The sequence below is a fragment of the Marmota marmota genome, unplaced genomic scaffold, assembly GCF_001458135.2.
Source record: "Marmota marmota marmota unplaced genomic scaffold, marMar, whole genome shotgun sequence".
Classification (NCBI taxonomy): Eukaryota; Metazoa; Chordata; class Mammalia; order Rodentia; family Sciuridae; genus Marmota; species Marmota marmota.
Window position 1 is genome coordinate 953,739 of NW_026000082.1, and position 26,185 is coordinate 979,923.

The following is a 26,185-nucleotide window of genomic DNA, read 5'->3' on the forward strand; positions in this document are numbered from 1 at the left end:
GTGTGTGTGTGTGTGTATATGTGTGTGTGTGTATATATATATATATATATATATATATATATATATATAAGAGAGAGTGCCAGCATTCTCCAAGAGGGAAAAATACAAACAACAAGCAACAACTCTCACTATATAACCTACATAAATTAGCACCCTAAGTCCAGGTGTTAATTAAACAAATGATATAATGATAGAAAATTAAAGCTTTTCAAAACTACGTTTTGTCTAGAGTTGGTAAATAAATCCATTTTTTGGCAGTATGGGTAGACCTTAATTTCAAAGGATTCCACTTTGAAGCTCAGCAAACTTTTAAAAAACTCACTGTCTTTGACAACAAGGTATATTGTTACTTTTTTATCTTAGGTCAAGTCAGCATCACAAAAGAAACATTAGAATGTCTCCCACTGTCTTTCTTAGAAGGAATTTACCAAACTTAAGGGCAAATCATTGTGTCCCATCGATGTAAGGAGGTTGAATTAATTTATTAATTAATTAATTTCATATATATATATATATATATATATATATATATTTCTTTTTTCACCTTACTGCAGTGCAGCCCTGTGGACTCTGATTCAGATTTTAATTTTCTGATGATTGTAAAATTTTTAAAAAGGAAGCATTGTCATTTGTATACTAGCTTGGAAGATATATCCTTCGCCTTTAACATATTCTAAACGGCATCAATTAGAGAAGCTTGTTTTCTGGTAATAAAGCTACACTTTTGCTATAGCACAGAGACATAAAGTGTGGCCCTTTGGAACAGTCTCCTGAGAGCTCAGCAGTCTTACAGTCGCTTGTGCCCTCTGCAACATGCTGCTGCAGACCCAGGCTCAGGGAGCCAGAGCTCCGGGGGAGCAGGTCATACTTTAATGTAGAAGACGGTGGTGGTCGCTTACCTTGTTAGAAGCCATCTCACTGACAGAGCGGTAGGTCTGTATGGTCTCTAGCTGGTCTAAGCACCAGTCTAGTTCCTCCAGCGTTTCCATTGCTAATTTTTGATAAGATTCTTCTGCAAACAAACACACAGACATGTAGTTAGGCTGGAGCGGCTGCAGGCTGTCCATAGCAGAGTCAACGCTGCCACTGCTGATCGCCGCGCTGCTGAAGGTGCCCCCTTGCTCCTTCATTATTTGCTTGCGGACTCCTTCCTTCCAGCTCTCTCCACCAGGAGAACAAATCACCGTGGTGCTCTGCCCCAGACGGCTGGTGCCAAGTTCTCAACCCCTGCCTCCCCCCCCCCCAGCCCCCGCCTGGATGAGGTGTCAGTGATCTACCAAGAAACTTCCTCTGAGGAAGAAGGCGGGGTAACAGTCTCTTACACCCTCATCTGCATACATGTGCCCTAAAACTAAAGGCAGAAGAAAGGAAGACTTTTCTCAGGCTCTCTCTGCCTTAGTCATTCCGGGGCTCTTTAGGGTATGTGAGGTCATTTCTGAGTGTTTGCAGTCAGAGAGGAGAAATGAGGAAAGCTTTTCCTCATTTTGCTTTTCTTCTAAATGGAACCGACATTGGAAAGCTGGGGGAGAACCCTTTGACCACTACGTTCAAAGGCTGCTGCTACGTCGTCATTCATTCTGGGAATGTGTTGGTGTTGGAATAACTGTGGATTCAGCAAACACTGACCTGCACAAATAAAGGGGCGTTCGCTGCTCCTTTCTCTTCCCTGAATCTCACCTTTAACTAAAGGCAAAGTGAGGTCTCCCTGATAAGACTCCAGTCTAGGAGAAACAGTCTGGAGTTTTTACGTGAACACGTTTATTGGCCTGGGAGCCCTGCAGCTCTTGTTATACTAAACAAAGTAAAACTTCCCTCCTGCAAGTGCCAGGGTCACAGGGAAATTCTGAACCGGACTTTCAGGTGGAGCCAGATGTGAACGCTGTAGATTTTCATTTTAATTAAAGCTAGGGGCTCTGATTTGTTGTCGTAGGAAGTGAGAATTTCTGGGAATATTTCTAAGTGCTTCATACAAAAAAAAAATACTGTTTTCAAGATCATTTTTGCTGGACAATTAAAACTCTTTTACTTATTTACCGCATGTCATTCCATATCCAAAGATTTGTGGGTCTGAACAAATACTTCAGGTTATTGACTTAAGAAACCTATGTTAATAAACACTAAATTAATTTTATAATCCTAGATGACTTAATGAAGCTACAGGCAGTTATAAAAAGCAGTCGGACTTTCCCACTTCTTGAACATTTTTGAGGGAAGTGACATCCATTCACCCTGCTGAGCTTTCTGGAATGCACACAATAGGCACTAATAAAATAATAAATTTATTTTGGAGTCCTAATATAACATTCATGTCCAATTTAGAGCACATTTCTTGTACAATTATACAGAAATCCTAGTGAGACCACATAGCTTTTTATTTTTATATGAATAATTTTGTGTGTGTGGCACTCCAGTACTTGAGACAGAAAGGGAGTAAACAGAAGTGTAATTCCAAGTGAATGGAATCAATTGGCCACAGATGCACATTTCAAAGAATCCTTTCTTTGTTTATTCCCCTAATACTGGTACACTTCAGGATAAATAGGGGTTAAAATTCAATATCCTGTATGTCATACTTGAAAAGCCACAAAACCACCAGACGTAACTTCCTCCATTTTTTCACACTCCTCAAAAATGTGTAGACAAGAATTGAGGTATTTTTAATAAAATGTATTTAATGGCTTTCTTCTTCTCTTTTGCAATACTGCCTCATCATGAAGATTTTCCTCACTCCATAGTGTGTCCCCAAACACCCCCTTGCCTCCTGGGTTTACTTCCAGAAGAACACTTCTTCCAACGAACCTTACCCAAAGGTAAAGAGCCTTCCCGACCCCATTCCCTCTAACAAAATAAAAAGTGCAACCATCTCCCAATGCCTTGGGCTTTACTGTCTTGTATGCAAAACAACTGTAAGATGATATAGTATGGTTCTCCTTCATGAAGAGGAAAAAGGAGAAATCATTCTACTCTAACCACATAGAAAACATAGTAAGTATACCAGCAGAAGCTTTGAAAACAGAGGAGCACTCTTCAAAGACATAATGATTAGGTATACCAGCATACCAGCAGCTTATTTGTGGCCATGACAGCATAAGCGCATAAGTACTGTGCTTCCAGACTTGGTCCAAAATGAGGTGTGGGACTGGCTGATAGATGCCAAAGAATTTTGCACCATGGGCCTCTATTCTTCAGGTCAACCACAATATTTTTTCAGCAAAAAATTTATTATATTTTGAAGTTATGTAGTTAGACTTGTCACTTTCCAAAGTCTTAATCCACAGTCAGGACTGCCTTATCATTTATCATGGCTACTAACTAAGGTAGGGGGCACAGGCATAAGATTGGGCTGTGGCTGTGGCTCAGTGGTAGAGCACTCATCTGGCATGTGTGAAGCACTGGGTTCAATCCTCAGCACCACATAAAAATAAAATAAAGGTATTGTGTCCACCTACAACTAAAAAAATACATATTTTTAAAAAACGGACTATGTATGAGATAGGAGGCCTGAAACGCCTTCTTGGACATAACCAAAGAAAGTGACCATTGCAGCTCAGGACTGGCCTCCATGCTGCAACTTTGCAACTCTGGCATCACACCAGTGTTTGGTCCCCTAGACACCCAGGAAATACTTGGAGAAATGGAAACCAAAGTGCCTGCCCAAGCAGCCTGCCAAGCCTTGGGTATCTGGAGGCAGAACAGCACTTATGCAATTACTACACAAAAAACTTCAGCTTTGAAGTAACAATCAGAAATATTGACTTTGTCTTCTACTAGTTATTGTATGATACTACATCTCAACTTCCTACATCTATAAAATACAAAAAAAGAATATTTATCCCATGAAGTTATAAAGGGATTAAATGAGATAAAATATATAAAGTGCCTAGTAGAGTAGCCAGTTCTTCGTAGGTGATCGATACATACAAGTAATTATTAATGATACTCAAAGAAACTCAAAGGCCTAGCACTGAGAGTGAAGAAGAACAGGAAGAGGAATTGGAAGGAAGATAGCAGAGCTGCATATTCAACAAGGGATATTACAGTAAGAACTGCAGCATCATTTGCAGGGCTCAATGTACAGTTGAAAGTGCAGGGACCCTTGTTCCCAAAGCAGGAAAAAGTGCTGTTAGAGGTACTAGTGATGATATTTCTTCTTTTCTTCTGTCATGTTGAGGTTCTCTCTACCCCCAAACTTCCAGTTTTAAAATACTTTTACACTGGCTGAAAAGTTGCAAAGATAATGTAGAAGGTTTTCCACATATTCTGCATCCTGGTTTATCCATTGTTGACATCTCACATCTTGTGGTATGCTTGTCACAATTAATGAATGGCTTCATGAGTTTTACTTAATGTCATATTCTTTCAGGCATTGGCATATCGTGAGATGAGTACAGACATTCCCAGAAGACCAAAGGCTTTGCCTCTTACAACTTAGGGCATACATACATATAGCTTACCAACTACTGGGTACCTCTCTTGCCAGTTGCCAGACTGCTATGCCCCAGCAAGAGGTGGGCCTTCCATAGCAGAATAATCCTTAAGGTATTATGTGTATCCCTATGAGTACCCCAAATTCTTTTCTGGGATGTGCTAGTTACCTGAATCAGAGGTAAGCAAAAGGCTTATTCCCACCAAGACATGGTCTCTGTCCACCACATTACAGCCTTACCAGCCCAGGGCAGGAACAACTACAGCCATACCCACATTTTATATTTTGCAAGGCACAGGGGACCAAATCAGATCCTCCCTGTACTTGCACCCAGAAACCTGGTGGGGATGGAGAGAAGCAGTGATCATGCATGGGGGCAGGAGGAAGGAGGCTGGAAGACTCTTGGGGTGCCAGGGATCAAAGGAAGAGGATGGTAGAAACCTAAAGACTGGGGATGTAGCTTAGTGGTAGAGTGCTTGCTTAGCATTAACAAGGCCCTGGGTTTGACCCTTAGCACTGAAAACAAAACAAAATAAAATAATAACCAGGTGAACCAGCCCAGGGAAGACAGGAAGGTGGCAGGATATTGGACAGTGTATGAGTCAAGTGTGTGCCATTGGCACACACTCCATTGTCTCATCTGATTTCACTTACAAAACACAAGTACAAAAATAAATTAGGAGTTTCAAGATGGCAAACATGGAGTCCCTCTGAGCATGGGGTCCTGTGCAACCATACAGGTTGTATGCCCATGGGGCTGTCTCTGTGCTTATCTTACTTAAGCTGGTCCCAAGAAAAAACAAGCTTAACTCTGTAGAAGTAAGTCTCAAAAGAGTAGCAGTAGCTAATGTAACCATGTATGGTCATTCAGTCAACTCTGGTTTCAAATATTTTCAGAGGGAAGGAGCAAGGATAACAACTACCTTCCTTTCCTCCTTTTTTTTTTTTTTCTCTTTCTTTCACTCCAACAAGAGTGGCAAAGGAAGAATTTCTTCCTTTTGCAGGCCTGGTAGGTATTGTTTTTGATCCCAAGAAACAGGAAAAGAAAATGGATTAATGATTATAATTACTATCAATCTAGTAATAATACATGGCATTCAAATAGCTCTTTTCTTTAAGGAGCTCCAGACACACTATTCATTAATCCTTGCAACACCTCTGTGCGTTAGACATGGAAGAGGTATGATTATCTCTGATTTAACTTAAGGCACAAGCTAAGAGGTCAGAGGTTAAATTGTTAAGAGAAAATAGTCCCTCCAGATTTCTAGCCAGACTGTATCTTGGTCTGTGAAATAAAGGTTTCACTTCAGCACTGAAAAGCACAGGTATTATTGAAAATGCTGCATTTAAAGTTGCATGTCATCTTTTGAGTCTTTTCTAGCTAAAGTTGCATACTTGCTTTCCCAAATGTTGTCAGCTCTTGAGTCTCCTCTTCCCTTTTCTGATCCACTTTATGCAGCCCTCAGGAAAGGGAGGCTGTGCAATATTTACTTGGAAGACCAGGTGTAGTTCTCATCTTGCTTCAGTGGGCAGCCTCAGGAAAATTACCTAAGTAATTTATTTACTTGTAAACTGAGGTGGGAAAACTATTCTAGTCTCATGATGAAGGCAGAGTCATAGGAGAATAGATATAAAAACATGATAATTTTAAAATTATCATACACCTCTTGCAAATATCTCATTTATTGTTACAGATGGGATACAAGTACACTGTAAAAATTTTTAAAAATTACAAATAAGACAACCTTGTAATGATAAAAATCTCACTTTTTTATGAGAGATCACCACTGTTAATCCCTTGGTGTGTATCCATTCATGTATATATGCATGTATATGTGGGTGTGTACATACATATGACAAATAGAGTCACAACTATGCAAATGGTTGAGCAGAATAATCTTTTTTCATTCAATGTCTTTACTTTTTTCTGTTTTAATATTTTTTTCAATTCAATTACTATTTGGTTCATAGTCCAGTTTCTCCAGTTATTTCTTGAGAATTCAGTACCAGTGTGTGGGTGTTATAAGAATGGAGTTGGGAAGAAGGACATATACAGAGAAGGGTGACATTAGGAAAGGTAATTGGAAACCTCTGCCTGGCCACGGATAGTTAGCTGTTCGTTGTTAGAAAACATGGGAAGAGATTTTAGCATTTATGAAGTCAATGGCTGAGCTGGTAACAGACCTCAAGTGCCCTAGAAGCTGGTCTTCAATCTGTGCAGCCAAGTGTGATCTCATTATCCAACTGATCTCATGAAAAAGTAGGGACAGAGGCTCTCTAACATTTAACATTGAAACTCTTCATGTCATCATTTTCTTTTTTTAAATGTTTATTTGTTCTTCAGTGGATATCATCATTCTTAATACAGAAAAGTATACTGAGGTCCAGAAAAGTCAATGCCCCAATACACGTGATTAGTAGGTAAAACCTTCACAGTATACTACAAATATAAATTTGCTACAAATTCCACCTATACGTATTTTTTAATATAGCTCAGAATAAATCAGAAATTTGTCATTTTCCTCCACATAGAAAATAAATGCAAATCACCATGTTTATCAGCTTCACATCATTGAACTTTCTTCTCATTACAGAGGGTGGTTTCTACTTACAAGGTTATGTTAGTGGTTAACTCAATCAGAACTGCCACATGCATCTCCTAAGCATAAATGAATGCTGTCTTCTAAGTATAAGTGTGGAGCAAAAGAAACCAAATGTTAAAAAATATATGAAAAAAAGTACGGTTCAATTATTTAAAGTTCCAAAGATGCAAAAACGAATCTACAATGTTAGAAGTCAAGATAGTGGTTATCTTGGGGTGGGAGATTAATGACCAAGATGGACTTGAGAGGCTTTCTACAGGTCTGGCAATGATATATTTATTGGTCTGAGTGTTGATTAAATAACTGTCCATTTTATGAAAATTTACTGACTTCTAAACTTATGATTTGGGAACTTTTCTTTGTCTTTTGCTTTTCTGAGCAAGCTTTAAGTTAAAAAAAAAAAAAAAGAAGAAGCAAGAGTAGGATTTGCAAAAACACATTTCCTTTCCTTTGGTTAAGCTGTAGCCATGGTTATTTGAAACAAAATTTTAAGTCTCACAGAGCTGAGTTATAACAACAAAAAGATGTTGGTTTTGAGATGACATAGACTGGGTTGCTCCTACTAATCCAAAATTCAGTAGATTACTTTAGAGTCTTACAGTTGTTTATAAATCCTGACTGTGCCACTTGCTAGAAGTGTGATCTTAGACGAGTTAGGTAGCCTGTTGTATCTCCACCTCTTCACCTGGGAAACAGGAAGAGGCCTAAACCAGCTGTGAGAATTGAATGAGTCATCATATACTAAGCATTTGGTGCAATGCCTGACACACGTCAGGAACTTTTTCCTCCCTTCTCACCCCTTCGTCTCTGGTCCTGGGTCACTTTCTTGAGGGTAGATGGATGTATGTGATACTAAATCAGGTGGAGTTTAGCTTTGACCTGAGAGAAGGGAGCCAATGTAAGGCTGGCCAGGGAATCCTAAAATGTCCCTCCCACTGCATAACTTCAGGAAACCGCCTCCTTCAGTTAGAAATTATTGGTTTTCACCAAACTCTGACACACCTGAGCAGTGGTTCATTAAACATGGAGAATTGTACAAAAAGCTGTTCCCTTATTCATTTGTTCCACAAAATGCATAGGGCATCTCTTATGTGTCAAGCCTGTCGCTGGGTGGGGTGCTGGGTCACAACATGGGGTAAGATGCCTCAGGAATGGTAGTGTCCAGTGCACTGAGTGATTATACTGGAAACACCTTTACCATTCTCCAAATTATCAGTCTAAGAAGATAGGTTCCTTCTTTACTCTTCAGATCCTCGCCAGTGAGAAGTGTGTGTTTGTTCGATTCTTCACATTTGGTATATGACTCTAAATTTGTGCACTAGCTTCTACCCCTGTAGATGTCCTTAGTCTATTCCTCCATAAACCCGGGGTGCTTTGGAATTAGCATGCTTATTTCATTTTCCCCATAGTACAAAAAGTTAAATCCTTTTTTTATATGTAAAAAAACAAAAGTAAAATAGTTTCATAGCTATGAAGATCAGTCTCTCATCCAAAGGGGTTAGGTTGAGATTATTGGCCCATGTATTTGATGGTCTTAGTTATGGCTTTTCCCTTATTGTTACCAATATATTTCTTCATCATAAATTATGATGTTCAAAGCTATATATATTTTTGATGAGTATGTAGTAAATGCAGTACATTTGAGTGAGAGCTCAACATTTCAAACTTAAGTGAAACATTCTTAGAACAAAACACAGTAACTGAAATATAAACTGCACAATGCAATTCTTCCAAAGGCAAAGTTTGGAAGACCTATGTGGCCTTTCTTTAGACAGGATTTTGTTAATGTGTTTTTATGAATATGGAACTTTGCAACTGCATGTGACAGGGATTTCACTCTGGGTGGATTCACTGAAGAAGAGGTCCACAGCCCTCAAGGGAAATCACAGGGAAAAGTAGGTCATTTTGATGCTGTTCTCTTTAGCAAACTCATCTAAGACAGCAAGCTTAAAAATCTCCAATCACAACCAACTTTTGTATATATAACTTGACAGTGTGCCAGACACTTTCACTTGCATATCTCATTTTTCCTTGAAAAAGAAACCCCTGGAGATAGAAATTATTATGATGATGACATGCATTTTCCATTATGCACATGAGAAAAGTGGGGCTTGGACATGTTTAACCATTTGCTCAAACTTATTAGAGGAGAGGAAAAAAAAGGGGTTAGGGGAGAAGAAGGGAGAAGGAAGGGAGAGGGAAGGAAAGAAGGAGAGAGATAATTGAAATAAAATTGTATGATCTAAATTTTGTGATTTTTTTTTTTTTTTTTTTTTTTTTTTTGCTAAGCCATGGGGCCTATTACAAATAGGCCAAGGATCTTTATCTAACTGAGGTGGTCTTAGACAAGGCAAAATTATATCTTTGATTTGGCTGACTCATGGTACACTCTCTTTTGCTCTTCCTCCCATTCTTTTAGTGTCTACCTTACCAGAACCTGCTCTCCAAAAAGACAGACTTTGGCATTGACTTACTTATGAGACTCTGTGCTCATCCAGTTAAAACATGTACCACCAATGTGAAAGGGACTTTCACCACCAATGCTCAAGGAACTTAATAATCCATCTGGGCTGGTATTAATGACCAATGGCACATGGAAGTGATCAGAGATGGAGGAAAGTTGCTGTCCAGTTGCTTTTATAACAAATTAGGCATATATAGGGAAGATTTATGAAGATTATAGAATAGGGGTTAAAAGCTTGGTCTCTAGAGTTAGATCGCTTAGGTTCATATTCTAATACTATCACTTGCTGTTATTTATTGAACCTTAACCTTGGGAAAGTTAATTATGGTATTTAACCCATTTAATGAGAATAATAATAATAGTATCATGTGACAGCATTAAAAAGTGGGGCCTTCAGTAGATCATGAGGGTAGACCCCTCATGAATGGGAAAAACAACCTTATTCAAGGATTGAGGGACCTTGCCAGGCCTTTTGTCTATTCCTCTGTATGAGGATGCATCCCTTGTCTCCTCCAGAGGTTGAAGCAGCAAGGTGCCATCATGAAGCCAAGAGAGCAACCCTCATCAGACACAGAACCTGCTGTGCCTGATGGCACCTTGATATTATACTTCCAGTCTCCAGAACTCTGAGAAATAAACTTCTGTTCTTTATAAATCACACAGGCTCAGATATTTTGTTCTAGCAACAGGAACAAATTAAAATCTACTGCTTTTTTTAATTCCAGTAGCCTGTACAGAAGATGAAGATGCGTAGAAACAGGTAGTAGCAGTGGAGATGGCAGTGCATGCACTTGAGACATTTGTGACTCACAATCATTGACCTCAAGGGTGGCGGTGCTTGACTATTGACCAAAATTCACAGTGGCTGCAGCTATTCAGGTCTAGAAATGGGATTTTTATCAGTGCATTTTGAGTTCACTCAGCTCAAACTAGCCCAACTCATAAGAATTCAAAGAAATCAGAGGCCAATGCATTCACATTGAGAAAGAACAATCATCTACAAAGAGCTTTCCATGTCTCCTGGTTATCTCATGCTTTTCTACATGGGAGACCAAATTATAATCATAAGGATACTTGGTAGGTGTAAAATCTGAGAGGAGTCAGATGGTTTAGAGGGCTCCTTTTTCAAGCCTGATAGACTCAGCTCTGTGACTGCAACGTGAGAGCTGTTTCTGTTCAATCATTTCCATCTGCCCAAAGTGCTTCTCCTGGGCTTTTTTTTTTTTCACCTGGCTAACTCTTACTTACCTTTTAAGACTCAGCCTAGAGTATCTTTTCTATACCATTTCCTAAATGTTCTGAGGTTGAATTAAACTCCCTTCCTCTAAGCTCTCACAATACTACCTGAAATCTGCTATTTTCTTTCTGTTTTTGGCGGGTGCACTGGGGATTGAACTCAGGGGCACCCAACCACTGAGCCACATCCCCAGCCCTATTTTGTATTTTATATAGAGACAGGGTCTCACTGAGTTGCTTAGCGCCTCACTTTTGCTGAGGCTGGCTTTGAACTGTGATTCTCCTGCCTCAGCCTCCTCAGCCGCCGGGATTACAGGCATGTGCCATGGCGCCTGGCTGAAATCTGATATTTTAGACTGATCATATTTTCTAACTGTTTCTATTTATCTCCCCTATCTAACCTTCTCAAGATCAGACTTATCCTTCATGCAGCACTTGCCTAGTTGTGGCTCAAAAATATTGCTTGTCCTATTGACTTGCCTAACATATTAAAAGATGGGATTCCCATTCCCAAAAGGAAAGGGAGCTACTACTGAATGGGATTAAAGACATGCTATCATAATTCTTGTTTCTTATCCTTTTTGCCAGTACCCACAAAACACCTTCTTTTTTGCTGATTTATTCAATGCTACCACAATTAACAAGCTCTATATTTCTCTGCAATCTTGATTGGATTTCTACGGTGGCTAGTTTTTAAATGGGGAAAATTCTGCCTCTGTGGGACTGCTGCATAATCATTTGCAGATTTTGTCATTTAACTTTCCCTAAATAGCCCAATTCAGGAAATTTTGTGCAGGTTTCTTTGCGCCACATGTTACTAGAATTCCAAGTGGATTTTTCAGTTGTCATAAGAAAGAAGATACAAGCAAAGTTCACAGGCAGCAGAGCTAGAACTTCAGAACACGGGGAAAGGGAAATCAGGAGAGATTTGGAGGCTGATGAAGAATGAGTGGAATTTCAAGAGATGGAAAACTTGACGTAAGAAAAATGAAGTTAGAAATATGTCACACCATTCATTCCTGTTTGAGGAGGACAGATATACCAGTTCTATTTGGTTAGAATATTTGGTTTGAGTAGAGTGGGATTAACTTGTAAAAGTAACGTGGTCACAGCCAGGACTTGGAGAACTTTTTATGCTAAACTAAGGAATCTGACTTGACTTGGCAGGCACTGGGGAGTCATCTAAAACTGCTCAACAGGAGAATGACATGCACAGAGTGCTTTATAAATCTCTTAATACCATTTTATATTTATCTAATGTTTTGCAGGTATAGATCACTTTCGTATGTGTCATTTCTTTTAATCCTCATCATAGTCTGTGAGAACACTATTATTGTCTCTGTGTTATAAAGGAAAAAAAAAAAAATGAAACTCAGAGAGTTTAAGCATCTCATGGAAGTCCTATAACCAGTAAATGCAGAATAAAAAGCCTTTAATCCAGTCTTTCTGATTCTAGATTCAGTGCCCTTCCTATATGCAATATAGCCTATAAGAAGATGAATTATTAATTTGATGGCAGTAAGCTACAAGAGCCTAAAATGTGGTAGAGAATAAGCATGTGGTAAATTATTAATATCAGACAGTAGTATTTGTGGGAAAAGTTAGGAGTTTAAGAACAATGAAGTTTCAAATTAAGGTTCTATCAGAGGGAATGCAAAGGTTATTTATATCTCAATTTTAACTTTATTTTAGAAGGAAAATTGTCAAAGGTATCTCAAAAATGTGGGAAGTAGAAGCAAATATGTTTGCTGTTAGGTGTAAATGTGGAAGGTAGGGAGGAAGAGAGGAGAAGTTCTCCAATTTCCTGAAGCATTATCTGCTTAATCTCTTTCATCTGCCTATAGGAAAGCACTATCTACCCAGTACTATCTTAGGTGATGTCTCAGATCACATGGGGCTTGGGGTGGGTCACCCTCTGAGAAAAGCATTGCATTTGATAGTGCAAGTGTTACAAAGAGCAGAAAGCCTGTTGCTTGCAGTCTTTTCCAATTAACAAAGAAATTTCATTTTTTTCTACAAGCAAAGCCATTAAATGTATTTCTGTTTTTACAAATGAGATCAATGAGGCTCATCAAGGTGAAGGGACTTACTTTAGAAACTGGAATTCCCACACTGTCCAATGTTGCTACTAACCACATGTACCCATTGAGCACTTCAAATGTCACTAATGTGATGTGAGATGCGCTGAAATATAACATATAACATTTCAAAGACACTGTATAAAAATGCTGTAAAATAGCTCAATAGATGTTACTTCTTGATTTTAGATAAAATAAATTAAGTAAAATACATTGTTAAAATAGTTGTGCTTTTTTATATGCTTACTAGAAAATTTGAAATGGTCTATGGGGCTTGTGCTGTATTTTTATTGTTTATTTTATTGGGTCGTGTTATTCCCAATTGTGAGACTACAGCTGGGACTTGAATACTCCAAGGCCTGCATTCATTCCATCATAAATGCTTGCTTTAAAAGAGGTGATAATACATGCAACAAGAATCATAGCTAATATTTATTGAGTACTAGTCAGTGTTTCTAAGCACTTCACATCCATTAACTATTAATCTTTATCATAAATTAATGACTTGAATATTTGTTTCCATACAATAGATAATATTATTTTATAAATGGAGAAACAAAGAAATTCAGTATCTTTCCCAGGGTCACAGACTTGGTGGAGCCTGAATTCAGATTTAGGAGGTCTGCCTTCAGTACTATTAAGATTGCTTTAGTGGCTTTCTCTTTTGGCTAAGTCCCAAAGAAATGTTTGGATTGGTACAACTTTATTTTTTACCTACTGTAAATGAGGCAATGCTTAAGAGACTTTGTATATTATCTCATTTAATCTCTGCAATAACCTCAGTAAGTAGTTGAGTCTCAGAGAGGTTACACAATCTGCCCAAAGTTACATCACTAAGTACATGCTAAAACTCAATTTCTAATCCAGCCTGAATCCAAAGTTGATACATATCACTACTCCAGTCTGTAAAAGAGCTGCATCTGAAGCTCCTGGGGCGATTCCCAGGTTAAACCCCAGGTGTGCAGAGCAATATCCCCAGGGTGGCTTCTGGGAAGTGTTCTTTTTAGAATTGCTGCAGGAGATCTCCATCCCCAGCCTGATGTGATAACCATCCTATTTGAGTCTACGATTTTCAAACTCTTTTTCTAGAAGTCCCATCTCTTCATTCTGGTCTAGGAGCTGATGAAATTTTTTTTTAAAACAAAGAAAATTAGAATATTTCTTTCAGTCAGTCTTCAGTAGGGCTGACCATTCACCTTCAACAAAATCGCTACTGCTCTCAAATCTCACCATCTGCCCTAAAATGTGGTAGGCAGTGGTCTAATTAAGCAGAGATAATCATAGAATCCAGAGAGAAAACGGTCTCTCCCAAACAACCACCACAACAAAACAAAACCAAAAAACCCAACTCTCTTAGCAAACTTCTCAGCACTTGCAGCCTGTCTAAGGTGTGAAAGGTGGGACTTTCAGAGGTACAGTCATGGTGGGTTCCAGGAAGGAACACATTAGCAGGAGACTTACAGTCTCTTAAGGTGATTTACGGGTTCTGGGTGATTCAATAAGAACCACTGGATGTGAATGAAGACTCAGAATCAACAAAGCCAAGCGACTTTCAGGTGTGGGTTTTAAGTGTGTGCGTGTTGGGGAGGGTTAACAGTATGCTTTTTTTTTGCAGCCTCTGCGGGTAGACAGACAGTTGCTTTATACAAGAGATTCAGAACTTCCAACGAAATATAAAATTAGGCCGGGGTTTCATGGCAACCCAACTCTACACAGTAGCAAACAAGAATTGTTTGAGAATCAGAGAAAGAAGCCAACCCTGTGTATGTCACAGCTCTGCTTTCCTTTGGCCAGTTTCTCCTAATTTAGCAGTACTTCCGTCCCTGCCCTAATTTCCCTTGGTTCGTAAACGACGTCACTTAACTGAACACAGCTCCAGACTTTAGAAAAACAAAATTTTGTATTTCAGCAGAGGTTTTCTTGGCATTTCTCCCTTGGAAGAATTTTACTTAATTCTGATTTTCACTTTTTACTCTTGAAAGATCATAGCTATCAGTTGTGCTCGCTTTCCTCCTGTTTCTTCCTTTCCTCTGCACTGTCTACTGGAGAATAATGCAGGGTCTGTTTAAATGTGATTAAAGATTTCAGTGTTTGGTTCAAACCAATATTTACCAGTGAAATGCTGCCAATGTAAATGTGCAAGCAAGGTAGAAAATATTGGTTTAAATCAATCTCCCCCTGGACACACGCATACCCACAATCACTGTAGATGTTTGACATGTCACTTCTGACATCCTGGACTCTTTTTGCCAGCTTCATGCATGCAGCAGCTGGACACGGATTCAGAACAATCTTAAAAATAATATAATCTAGATAATAAACTCCTAGAGGAATTGTTCTAAAATTGTTTTCTTACTAGCTAACGTGGTTGTTATTGCTATTTATTCATTTATTTTTTGTTCTGGTGATTCTTCTGGCATTTATCACACGAGGTCATGTTATCTGGTTGAAAAGGTTCCCCTGGAGTAGGAAAATTTGAGTTATTTGACATAGTAATAAACACGGGAATGCTAAGTCTTTAAAAAATAGATTATACTACAAATCTTATTGCAGAAATATAGAATAGACATTTAGAGATTAAGTCAGTCTTGCTGAGTGATTGCTTTAATTTAGCAAACTTTGATTGAATTGAATTTATTCACTGATTGAATTTATTGAATGAATGAATTATGGTTACACTTTGAATGAATTTCAAATAGTTGTAGTTTGGATTAGAAATTAGTGTTCTGAAACTGAATCGTCTAGCCAACTAGCAGACAGAAAGCCCCAGCTGGCACCTGGCAGCTCAGCCTCAGGAAGGAGCCCAGAAGGGTGGAGAGAAAGTGAGATTTACGAGGGAGGTGAAGGCTCGGAGCCCAACCCTCAGCAAAAACTTTGAATTGCACAGTTTCCATACTTTACTTCCATTTAGGTGGGAGGGTTGGTCTGAACCGAGGAAGAGGGAATGGCTCATCTATAAGAAAGGCCACTGAAGTTGCTAATGGCAGCCCTGAACAGTACCTGGTAAACAGCAGGAACTTAGTAAATGCTTGCCTCATGAAGAGGGGAAATGAAATGCCTTAATCTAATGTAATTTATGTGGCTAAGTGTGGAATTTTCCAGTTCAAATTTAGGGGCAGGAATAATGTCGATGTCTCCCAGTGATAAAATCCCCTTTATTACTTTCTCTAACTGCAGATGCACCAAAGACTGAAGCACCATGGGATGAATGGACAAGAAGGACAGCATTCACCATCACAACCATCATCAGACGTCCAGTCTGAGCAAAATATCTATAATCTTCAAACAACCCGGTGAGGGAGATTTTTTATCATCAGTTTATTCACACAACAGAAGAGGTGAAAAGGAAATGGCAAATGGGTCAGGAAAGGTGGTCTGGGTGGCTGGACTTAATAGGGGATCACAATTGGGGACAGAAAGAGCCAAAGTCCCAAAGAAACACTGTCTTTATTATGGTTTAGATAGGAGGTGTCCCCTGCAAAAGTTCATGTGTGAAAACAGTGCAAGAATGTTCAGGGGTGAAATAATTAGATTATGAGAGTTCACTGATATGGATTAACTGGGTGGTAACTATGCAGGTAGGGTGTGGCTGGAGGAAGTAGGTCATTGGGGGTGTGCCTTTGGGGTTTATATTTTGTGCCTGATGAGTAGACCTCTCTCTGCTTCCTGATTACCACGTCCTGGTTTCTCTTTTCCTGTCCCACACCCTCCTTCCATGTCTTCTGCCTTACCTGGGGCCAAAAACCTATGGTCACCTGACCATGGACTGAACCTCTGAAACCATGAGTCAAAACTTTTCCTCCTCTAAATTGTTCTTGTCAGGTCTCTTGCTCTTAGCAATGAAAAACTGATTAAGACAGTCCTCAAGAGGTGTCTGGTCAGTCTGGGGTGCAGGAATGTGCAGATCCAGAATGAATGAAAACAACAAAGGCAAACTGTAGATTGCAGGGTGGATTATCAAAGAATGACCGGCAGCAGCAGAAGTGAACTTGTGCTTTGAACAGAGCAGGCCCTTCCTAATATTTGTAGAAGTACACTGAGCTAAAATTAATAAGCAGCCAGGTAAAGGTAATCGGAGGAGGAAGGACAGGGGACCACAACGAAAGGAAAAGTAGAGAGGAGGCATCTGACTAAATAAAAGAGTGTTGAAGAAAAACAGAAAGGGCCAGATTATGCAGGGAGCAGAGGAGTCTAGATTTGATGCAGGAATAGAAAGTTTCAGAACAGGGGAGAGTCATGAGGAAAGAGGGAATGTGGGACAGTCAGGCTGATGGGAGTCTGTAGGATGGTTCTCCTTGGGAAGTAGCTAGGGTCAGGAATGCTGGGATGACCCTACTGCAGGGGTCCTTACTGAAAACAATGCAGGCTAGAACAGGGGGTGACAATAGAATGGGAGAGAAAAGGTAAGTTCTAAGCAATATTTGGAAGGAAAAACATGTAATCATTAAAGATGGGATAGAGGGGATTAGGGAAGGGAAGGTGTTCAAAGTTGTGACCAAGGTTTCTAGCCACAAGAGCAGAACCACTGATAGATATAAGGGACCTGAGCTAGTAGGGGTTCATTTGTACTGCGCCGAGTTTGGCCTGATTCCCCTGTGGGTCTTTAGCCAGTGGACAGAGACTCAGGCATGGATTGCTGCAAAGGAGCATGATGCTCCCTCCAAAAGGCCCCGGGAGCTGCCTTCTAACCAGTTCCTGGAGAATTGTCAATAACAAATACTTACAAGACCACGCCCCCACCCACCTGAACCAGGTGATCTCAGCAAGTCCTTGCTCTCCTACTCCCTGTCCTACGTGTCATCACTCCCCAGCTGTCCCACTATAAGAGCAAAGCTGTGAGTGATGAGGTCTTGGGTGATTTCCAGCTCTTCAGGGCACAAGCTAAGGCAGGTGATTTCTCTCCTCAGCGTCTGTAAGGTACTGGAAAATCCTCCCAGATGGAAAAGACCATTGAAGCTATTAGGGCCCTTAGAGACTGACCATATTTTACCCAGCTCCTTGGTTGGAGCTAGGTTAAGACTTAGGCTGGGAGAAGGGAACTGACATCTGCAAGAAAATACAGCCTTTTTCCAAGGAGCAGAAGAAATCAGCTTCCCCAGCTATGCAGGGGGATACCAAAAAGGGTAAAAGTAACAGTGACTGCCATTGGGACACTTATATTCCAGAAAGACTGTTCAAGAATAGTACTAATTACTGCTCCTTGGGTGGGGGTGTTTTGGGAAGAATTCTTAGAGGAAGTTATGCTTTGGCAGGGCTTTAAAGGATGAATAGAAGCTTGCTTGCCAAGAGGTAGAGAGAAAAGATGAATGTATTCCAGGCAGGAGGAACAGCATTTATCAAAGTAAAGGGATTTGACATTCTACGGTGCTTGGAGTTGTTGCAAGGGTTGAATAGTTTCATGGTAACTGGAGATCAAGAAGGAACAGTTGGAGAGTCAGTCAGGATACTGATAGAGCTTAAATTGGGGGTGGGTGTGGGAGGTTGAAAAAAAAAACATAAAGAAGACACCCCCAAGGTGCCTGAGTGATGTTCCAAGGTGTTACAGTCACAACCAGATAAGTGTTATGGAGTATCACAGAGAAGTTAGTACTGTTTTCTAACGGGCTAGATAGTAATATTTTAGTCTTATGGGTTATATGGTTTCTGCTGTTTTAGTATGATTAAAAACTACAGACAGCACATAAGCAAATGTGTGTGGCTGTGTTCTAGTGAAACCTTATTTGCATAGACAGGTGGCTAGTATATGGGCCATAGTTTGCCAATTCTGCTGTACAGCCTTTGAGATCCTGAAGCCACTTTCTGTATACAGAATAATGGCCTTTCAAAGATGCTTACCTCCTCATCCCTGCAACCTGTGAACATGCTTTGCTATATGGCAAAGGCGAATTAAGGTAGCAGATAGACTTAAGGTCATTACTGGGCTAACCTTAAAATAAACAAGGAGATTATTTGGGATTAGACCAGTGGGCCCAGTGTAATCAACAGATCTTTACATGTGGAATAAGAAACCAGAGAAGTCAGTCACAGGGATGGGATGTGAAGATTTGACTTGCTGGCTTTGAAGATGGAAGGGGGCCAGGAGCCCCGGACCATGCATACCTTCTCAGAGACAGAAAAGGCAAGAATGTGGATTTTCCCCTTCAAGTCTCCAGAAAGGAATGCAGCCTTGCCAACACCTTGATTTATGTGGTTACAAGCCACTATGTTTGTGCAATTTGTTACTGCAGCAATAGAAAGCTAATACACCACCTAGGTGAGCTAAACCTTCTAAATATTCTGGAGCAACCCAAGACCCCAGAGTTAAGAAAGCATGTTGGACATCCACTGAAATACCTCATTTAGATGCAAAAGTAGGCTAAAGGCATCTGGATGGGGATGCTGGGAAATGAGGCAATACTTTCAGGGAGTGTTTAGAGTAAGGAGCTGTTTTTACAACTGAAAAGGCTTTATGGGTCCCTGATGTAGTATAAGAGGCATTGAAATGACATTCTCTTTATTTGTGTTTCTCTAGGGCTTCTTAGACCTACAGGCTTGCAGATTTATATCTAAGGAAGGAGAACCTCTGGGCATGAGGGTAAAGATGAAAGTCTCAGAACTGTCTCTGTGCGCAGTACTCAGAGTGGGGAAGTGGGTTGTCAGAAATCAGCCCTGACTTTCTATTCTGCTGGCATTAGGCCACCCTCTGCCCTCCTGCTGTGCCACTGTACCATTTACGTCATGGGGAATACAGTTTTCTGCTTTAAAATGTGTGTTATGAGGGAAATGAGAATATGATACTGATGACATTTGACAAAGGGACCAGCAGACAGGCTTGAACAGGCTTGGCATACGCATGCTGTTACAGGGTCACTTCAGAGACTGCTGCTGCTGGGCACCCACTGAAGAAGTCGACTGAGGTCAAAGGCCCCTGCCCAGAAGTTCTCTCAAGCTACCTGCCATGGCTGTAGGCGGAGGCTGTGGGCTGTGACCTCCCATCCACACTGCAAACATCTTGAAAGCAAAGACCTCACAGCACATAGCCAAGGACCTTCTGTATGCATGAGCAGTCATAGCAGTGACTAATTAATTATTAGGTAAGACAAAAGAGACAAAGAGGGCAGATCTTCTCACAGTGATGATTCTTGCAAATTTCTAAAGTTTATGTCAGTTTACAAAACACTCTCTCATACATAATCTCAAATTATCCTTATAATAGTGCTGTAAAGCAAGTAATAGCAGAACCATTTTGCTAATAAAGAGAATGCGTTTTGCAGACATTGAGTCACTGGCTAAAATTCTACAGTCAGTAACTGGAAAAACTTGGGCTTGAACCTAGACCTACAGTTTCTTAGGATGGAGCTCAGCTGTATCCCACAACTGTTCTACCCTTTTTTCCTTCCTTCTCTCTCTCCATCTCCTTTGAAACATGGAGTACCTACTGGGAACCAGACAACACCATTCTAAGTCCTGTGGACACAAACCCAACCAACATGAGGTTCTAAACTTGAAGAATATAAAAGTTGAATGGGGGGAGACAGACAAATCAATGTGCCAATTGTGACACATCCTACTATTAAGATATTTGTTGAGTACTCAGTATATGCCAAGTTTTGTGCTGAGAACCTTCACACTATTCACACCATATGAGGAGGTCTTGTGTTCCCCACTTCACAGAGAAGGAAACGTTTAGAGCCCTTATATACCTATTATCAGCCAGTATCCTCATTCTCTCTCGGCTCAGATCTCATTCTCTTAGCCACCATACTGTGGTAGCTCAACAAAAGCATTAGTGTATAGCCGTATATCCAGGCAGGGCAAGGAGATAGTAAGGGGAAGATGGATTGACTGCCCAGGGCAATTCTGTTTCCCAGCCGGGGCCCTGACACACCTGTAATCCCAGGAATTCTGGAAGTTAAAGCAGGAGGAGGATGGCAACTTCCAGGCCATATGGAGAAATTTAACGAGATCCTCAGCAACTTGGTGAGACCCTATCTCAAAAATTAAAAATGACTGGGGATATGGAGTATAGCTCAGTGATAAGGTGCTCCTGGATTCAATCCCTAGTCCCATAAAAAAAAGAAAACAACAACAAAAAAGGGAGGTCTCCCTAGAACGTAAGGCATTTGCCAATACTGCAGCATGAAGAAATGAGCCAGTTATTTAAAGGTGGTCTTTGAAGTTGGTCTCTGCTCTAAAAAATGAATAGCAGAAGAGGGTATCCTAGAACTTTCACGCCACACATTTTTTTTTTTTTTCCTGAGTGGCTATTGTAGGCAAACATTGTCTAGGGGATTCTAAGAGTAATACCATTCAAACTCAGCTCTTGAGGAGGAGCAATCCTACATTTGCACTGAGAGGGTGGGGCTGAAGCCCCTTCCTGAGGGTGATTTGTTGGAGAAGAAAGACTCTGACCTGGGAGTTGGGAGAAGTGGGTACTAATCCCAGTTCATCTTAGACAAGCCCCTCAGCCTGCCAGAGCTCTGACTCTTCAGCTGTGAAATGTGGGTGTTAGGCTAGATGACTTCTAGAGGTCTCTCAGTGCTACTGTTCCTTTATTCTAAGACTTGTCGAGGAAACATAGGAAGGAAGAAGATGTATTTGGGAGGGTGCTGTGGAGAGAGGACAGTAGCTCATCTCATCAGAAGCCCTCTCACCTGAGCACACTCTGGCACCTGAACCCTGAAAGTGCCCAGCCACCACAGGGTGTGGACTCCTAGGGTCCAGGGCCTGACCTCTGTCATTAGTCTGGAAGGGTTCCTGTAAATAATATTACAGCCAAACAGAGAACCTGACAGGTACCCCAGGAAGTTAATAAACATTAACACATCAGCAACATTAAATGGCTGCTTGAAGCTATGATACTATTATTATTATTATTAACATTATAGTATTATGGTAACTGACACTATTTATTAGAATAATTCTATATACCAGGTGCTGTGCCAGGAGGAGTGCTTTACTTACAATTACCTGTTCCTCTTGGCGAATCTAAGAAGTGTTATTACCTCCATTCTAGAAATAAATTTATGTCTCAGGAAATTAAATAACTCATCTGAAGTCAAGACCATTGCTAAGTAGTAGAGCCTGTATTCTCATCCTGTCGGATGGTCCAAAGCATTGTTCTTCCTCACCTTGCTAAACTTTGCTGCAGTCTGTGGTTCTTTCCATCTGGGTTTTCACCCTTTACGCTGACACACAATGAGAAACAGAAAGAACATACAGCCAGTTAAGAGTAATACCATATTCTTACCTCACGATTTGCAAGGTGCTTTCTTAAGCCACATCATCTGATTCTCACAGCAACTCAGATAACTGGATGCAGCATTATCTTTATTTTATAGAAGAAACGGAGCCTTAACAGAGATTGAGTAACTTGGAGGTTTTAAAATCCATTTGCTACACTAATCACGTACTTGCTTAAATTTCTGACCACTTGGGGACATCGTTTTTCAGAACATTATGTCTTGTGTCTTAAAGTGTATCTAGTTATTTATATTTGTATTGCAGAGTGGTTAACAGAGGGCCTTCCCGGACAGATATTACTGAACAGCAGCTGGTGTTTCCTTAAATCTTCTTCCGGGACTACGTGGACATCATTCCCAAACAACTGAGAATAGTTTGGTGCATCCTAAAGTTCCAAACCCTTGTATAATGATAGTTTTCTTCCTTCAACGTCAGTACATTGAACCCTTTACTGAGTTGACAATGTCTATGTAAACTATATTCAATTTTGCACCTACTTTTCTTATTATAAGGCTGTATATGGTGCTATAGAGTAAATTATGCAGAACTTCTTTAGAAAGTTTCTATTATGCTAAATGCAATTTTAATAAATCTCCATATGTATTAGAAATGTATCTGTCAGGTCTCCTCCCACTTTTAACCCAAAGAAAGCACAGAGAAAAGAAATGTACATTAGTTTTTGCTTATCTGCCTCATATAATTGGATTCTCCTTCATTACAGAAAGTGGTGATTATTTGCAAGATTAAGTTCACGGTTAAGTTCAATCAGAACAACTGCTCCATGCAATAACAGGGAGGAATAACTCTTGCAAGACAAAAAAAATAATACATACACTCACAAAAAAAAAATTCATGAAAAAAGTATGATTCAATTTACTTAAAGTTTCAAAGAAACTAAAACCAATCTGACGTTAGAAGTCAAGACCGTGGTTACCTTGGGGGTTTGGTAACCAGGAAGGACATGAGGCTGGTAATGATCTGTCTCTGTCTCTGGGTACTGGTTAAAATAGTGTGCTCATCTTATGAAAGTGTGCTGACATCTACACTTGTGATTTGTGAACAACTGTTTGAATACAGGTTGAGTATGTCCTTCAAAAGTTCATGCATTGAGAACTTGGTTCTCAGTATGGCAATATTGGGAGATAATTTGATATCTTTAAGAGGTGGGGTTTAGTGGGAACTAACTAGGTCATTGAGAGTACAGCCCTCAGAAGGAATTAATGTAGTTCTCAGAGGATCCTGGTTAGTTCTCTCAAGAGGATTGTTACAAAAAAGCACATCTGGCCCCTCCCAGTCTCTCTGGCTTACTGTCATATAATCCCTTCCACCATAATAACATCTGCTGTGATATAATGTATGAAGAGGGGCCTTTGCCTGAGCTGTTACAATGCTGTTTGTTTGGACTTTCCACCTCCAAAACTGAGAAAAATAAACTTCTTTTCTTCATTCATTAACCAGCTGCAGGAATTTTGTTATAACAGAAAACAGAATAATATAATGTCATACTTCAACAAAAAGTTTCTGGAAAAAAAAAATCAAGAACTCTCTGAATCCCTGGACCTTCCCTTACATCTGTAACTGGCATTTTGTTTCTTCTGTCATGGCTGCTTCACTTGGAGCTTATCAATGTATTGGAGCTTATCAATGTATTGGAACTTATCAATGTATTGGAGTTTATCAATGTAGAAAACATTCCATTTTAATTCTGAAATTCCTCTTCTATCTCAATCACTGATTTGCCCAACTCTGCATATTCTTTTTGGCAACTGGAGGTGACAGCAGACATGGTTGGAAAAAGAAATTCTACCATTTACAGTTGTGTGTCCTTTAGTAAACTGTTCACTCAGTCTGAGTTTGAGGATGTCTAATTGGGGTAATCGTGGTGACCTCATAAGATCATGGTGGCTGATCATGAGAACTAAATGACAGAACATGTGCCAAGGTCAACAGGAGGACGGGTATTAAGGTACTTTTGGGAAACCTGTGACCCTCTATGTGACTTCATTCTCCTAACTCCTTGCTCCTGCATATTCCCAGTCAGCTTGGCTCTTTACCTTACATGAAATCCAACATGTTTATATCAGCAATTTAAAAAATAAGAAAAAAAAAAAAAAGAAGAAAACATTATCCTATCTGGGAATTTTGGGGGAAATTCCCACTGTCCTTATTTTCTCCTCTGCTTCCACAGTTAAAAAATACTAAGTGGATTAGGTCTACCTCAAATGTACTACTCCAACCCCAGCAGGTCTCCTAAATGCAGTTTTATCCTGACCCTACTCTTTCCCCACAGTTGTGAGGCCAAAACATTTCCACCACTCATAAAAATCCCCATTCCTACTTCTCACCTCTTACTTTTTAGGATCCAAACTCCCACTGATAAGATAAAAGTCACTTTGAATTCTGTCTGCTTTCCCCTTTCATGTTTTAAGAAGTTTCTTTGTTCCTGCTTCTCTTCATCTCTCTTCCTCCTTCTCATCTCCTCTGTTTTTTAATTTTTGGTGCAGGGCCTCACTAATTTCAATGATGCCCTCACTCATTTGCCCCATCAAATCCTCATTTGCCATGGCCTTTGCTGCTGCTACCTGCACACCCATTTATGTTCCATCTAGAAACAACCTAAAAGGTCTCGGTTTTGTTTTTGTTTTTAGGCCTTGCTTCAACAATATCTCATCTTTCTCCTTTTACTGCCACCTTCCAGATACATTGTTTTAAATCCTTTTTTCACTTCCTATAAATGTTTATAACCTTGCTTTTCTTCCCACTGTTCATTCATAATTCCCCCTCTTCACCCTCATTAGCTCTGTCTGGTTTTGGAAATATCACCTATTTACATACCTTCAAATGTTGTGTTCATTTAGATGCCTCCCAAATCAGTGGCCCTGATCTGTTACCAAAGTGCCACATCTACATTTCCAACTGACCACTGTAAGTCACCACGTGATTATTCCATGGCTACAAACTCATTGCAAGATGGATCATGTTATGAAAGGAACACCATTTGGGAGAACCAGGAATTAATATTTCCCAAATTAGCTATTTTACTAGCTTATTAAGCAATCACAAGAAAGTCATTTACTATATCATTGGACTTCATTTTTACATGGAACAAAGGGATTGGGCATTATCATGATGACTTCAATGGCTGTGAAATTCTCTAACCCAGTGTTTAAAGATAAAGTCAGCATCTTCAATCCACCTAAAATCCACCCCTTTCACCGACTTCCATATTTTTATTTCCCTAGTCATCTAAATTTAAATTTCAGCTTTATTATCAATGCTTTCGTTTTCCTTAACTTCTACATTCTATCAGTTGACAGGGTCAGGGGTTTTTACCTCAAAAATATCTACTTCATTCATTTTTATCTTTCTTTTTCTGTTGCTATAAATTAGAGTCTTATTTAACTAGGACCTTACAGTCGCTTTCTTTCTGGTCTCCATGTTTTATATTGCCCTCAGACTGGGTTTATCCATTTTTGGCTCTTACTACATAAGTGCCAGATCAAGAGTCTTTTTGTGGACTCCCCTAATTTCTCCCACACACCAAGATTCCTTTATTTGTCATTCGGGATTCTTTACAACCCTGGTTGAACATCTCCTACTTTTCTCCTTTGGTTATTCACTGCTGCAACCACATAATTGGACAAGTCCTGTTATTTTAACTACTTTCTCCTTTGAGCAATTTTCCCTGGATGATGTTCTCTATAATCCCTTAGGAAATTCTTGCCATCAATCAAGGCCCATGTCAGATGTTAACTCCTGTATGAAGGTTTCCTTGATTCCTATGACTGAAAGCCATTTCTCCCTATTCAGATGTTCAGATCATTGTGTAACTCTGCTGCAGCCCTTTATCATGATCTAAGCAGATTTAAATGACTTGAATAAGCTATTTTTTTTTTTCTATTTTACTTGAGGGTAGAGGCTGTGCCATTTTTTTGTATCCAGAAAAGGTACATTATTGTAAGATTGCAATAGAGGGGAGCTAAATATGAATTAAGAACTTGATTTGTACTTAGAGTATGATTTTTAAAAAGTTAGAGGTGATATGCCATCCAATGAAAGACCACTAAAAAAAATGTAAGATTTCTGAAATATCAACACCAAATTGAATTGTGTCTGCTTTAGATGCAGATTTTGTTCCAGGTCAGCTCCAAAGGAG

At 39.8% G+C, this 26,185-nt stretch overlaps 1 protein-coding gene and 1 long non-coding RNA gene across 8 annotated transcripts in view; one reads left to right on the plus strand and one right to left on the minus strand.

Moving 5' to 3' along the window:
• The window catches only part of Pde4b (phosphodiesterase 4B), a 523,657-nt gene that overhangs the window by 39,102 nt on the left and 458,370 nt on the right, over window positions 1-26,185 (minus strand). For 5 of the 7 annotated variants that reach the window (XM_048815208.1, XM_048815207.1, XM_048815209.1 and 2 more), the window contains one exon: window positions 900-1,012. In XM_048815208.1, the coding sequence (XP_048671165.1) occupies window positions 900-1,012 (113 nt within the window). Of the gene's footprint in view, window positions 1-120; window positions 123-899; window positions 1,013-1,626; window positions 1,646-26,185 lie in introns of those variants that run through there. The other 2 variants (XM_015484893.2, XM_048815213.1) reach the window with 2 other exon arrangements.
• Window positions 15,048-16,300, plus strand: LOC125620357. The gene is made up of 2 exons (XR_007351961.1): window positions 15,048-15,810; window positions 15,985-16,300. It is a non-coding gene; the product is annotated as an uncharacterized LOC125620357 (long non-coding RNA).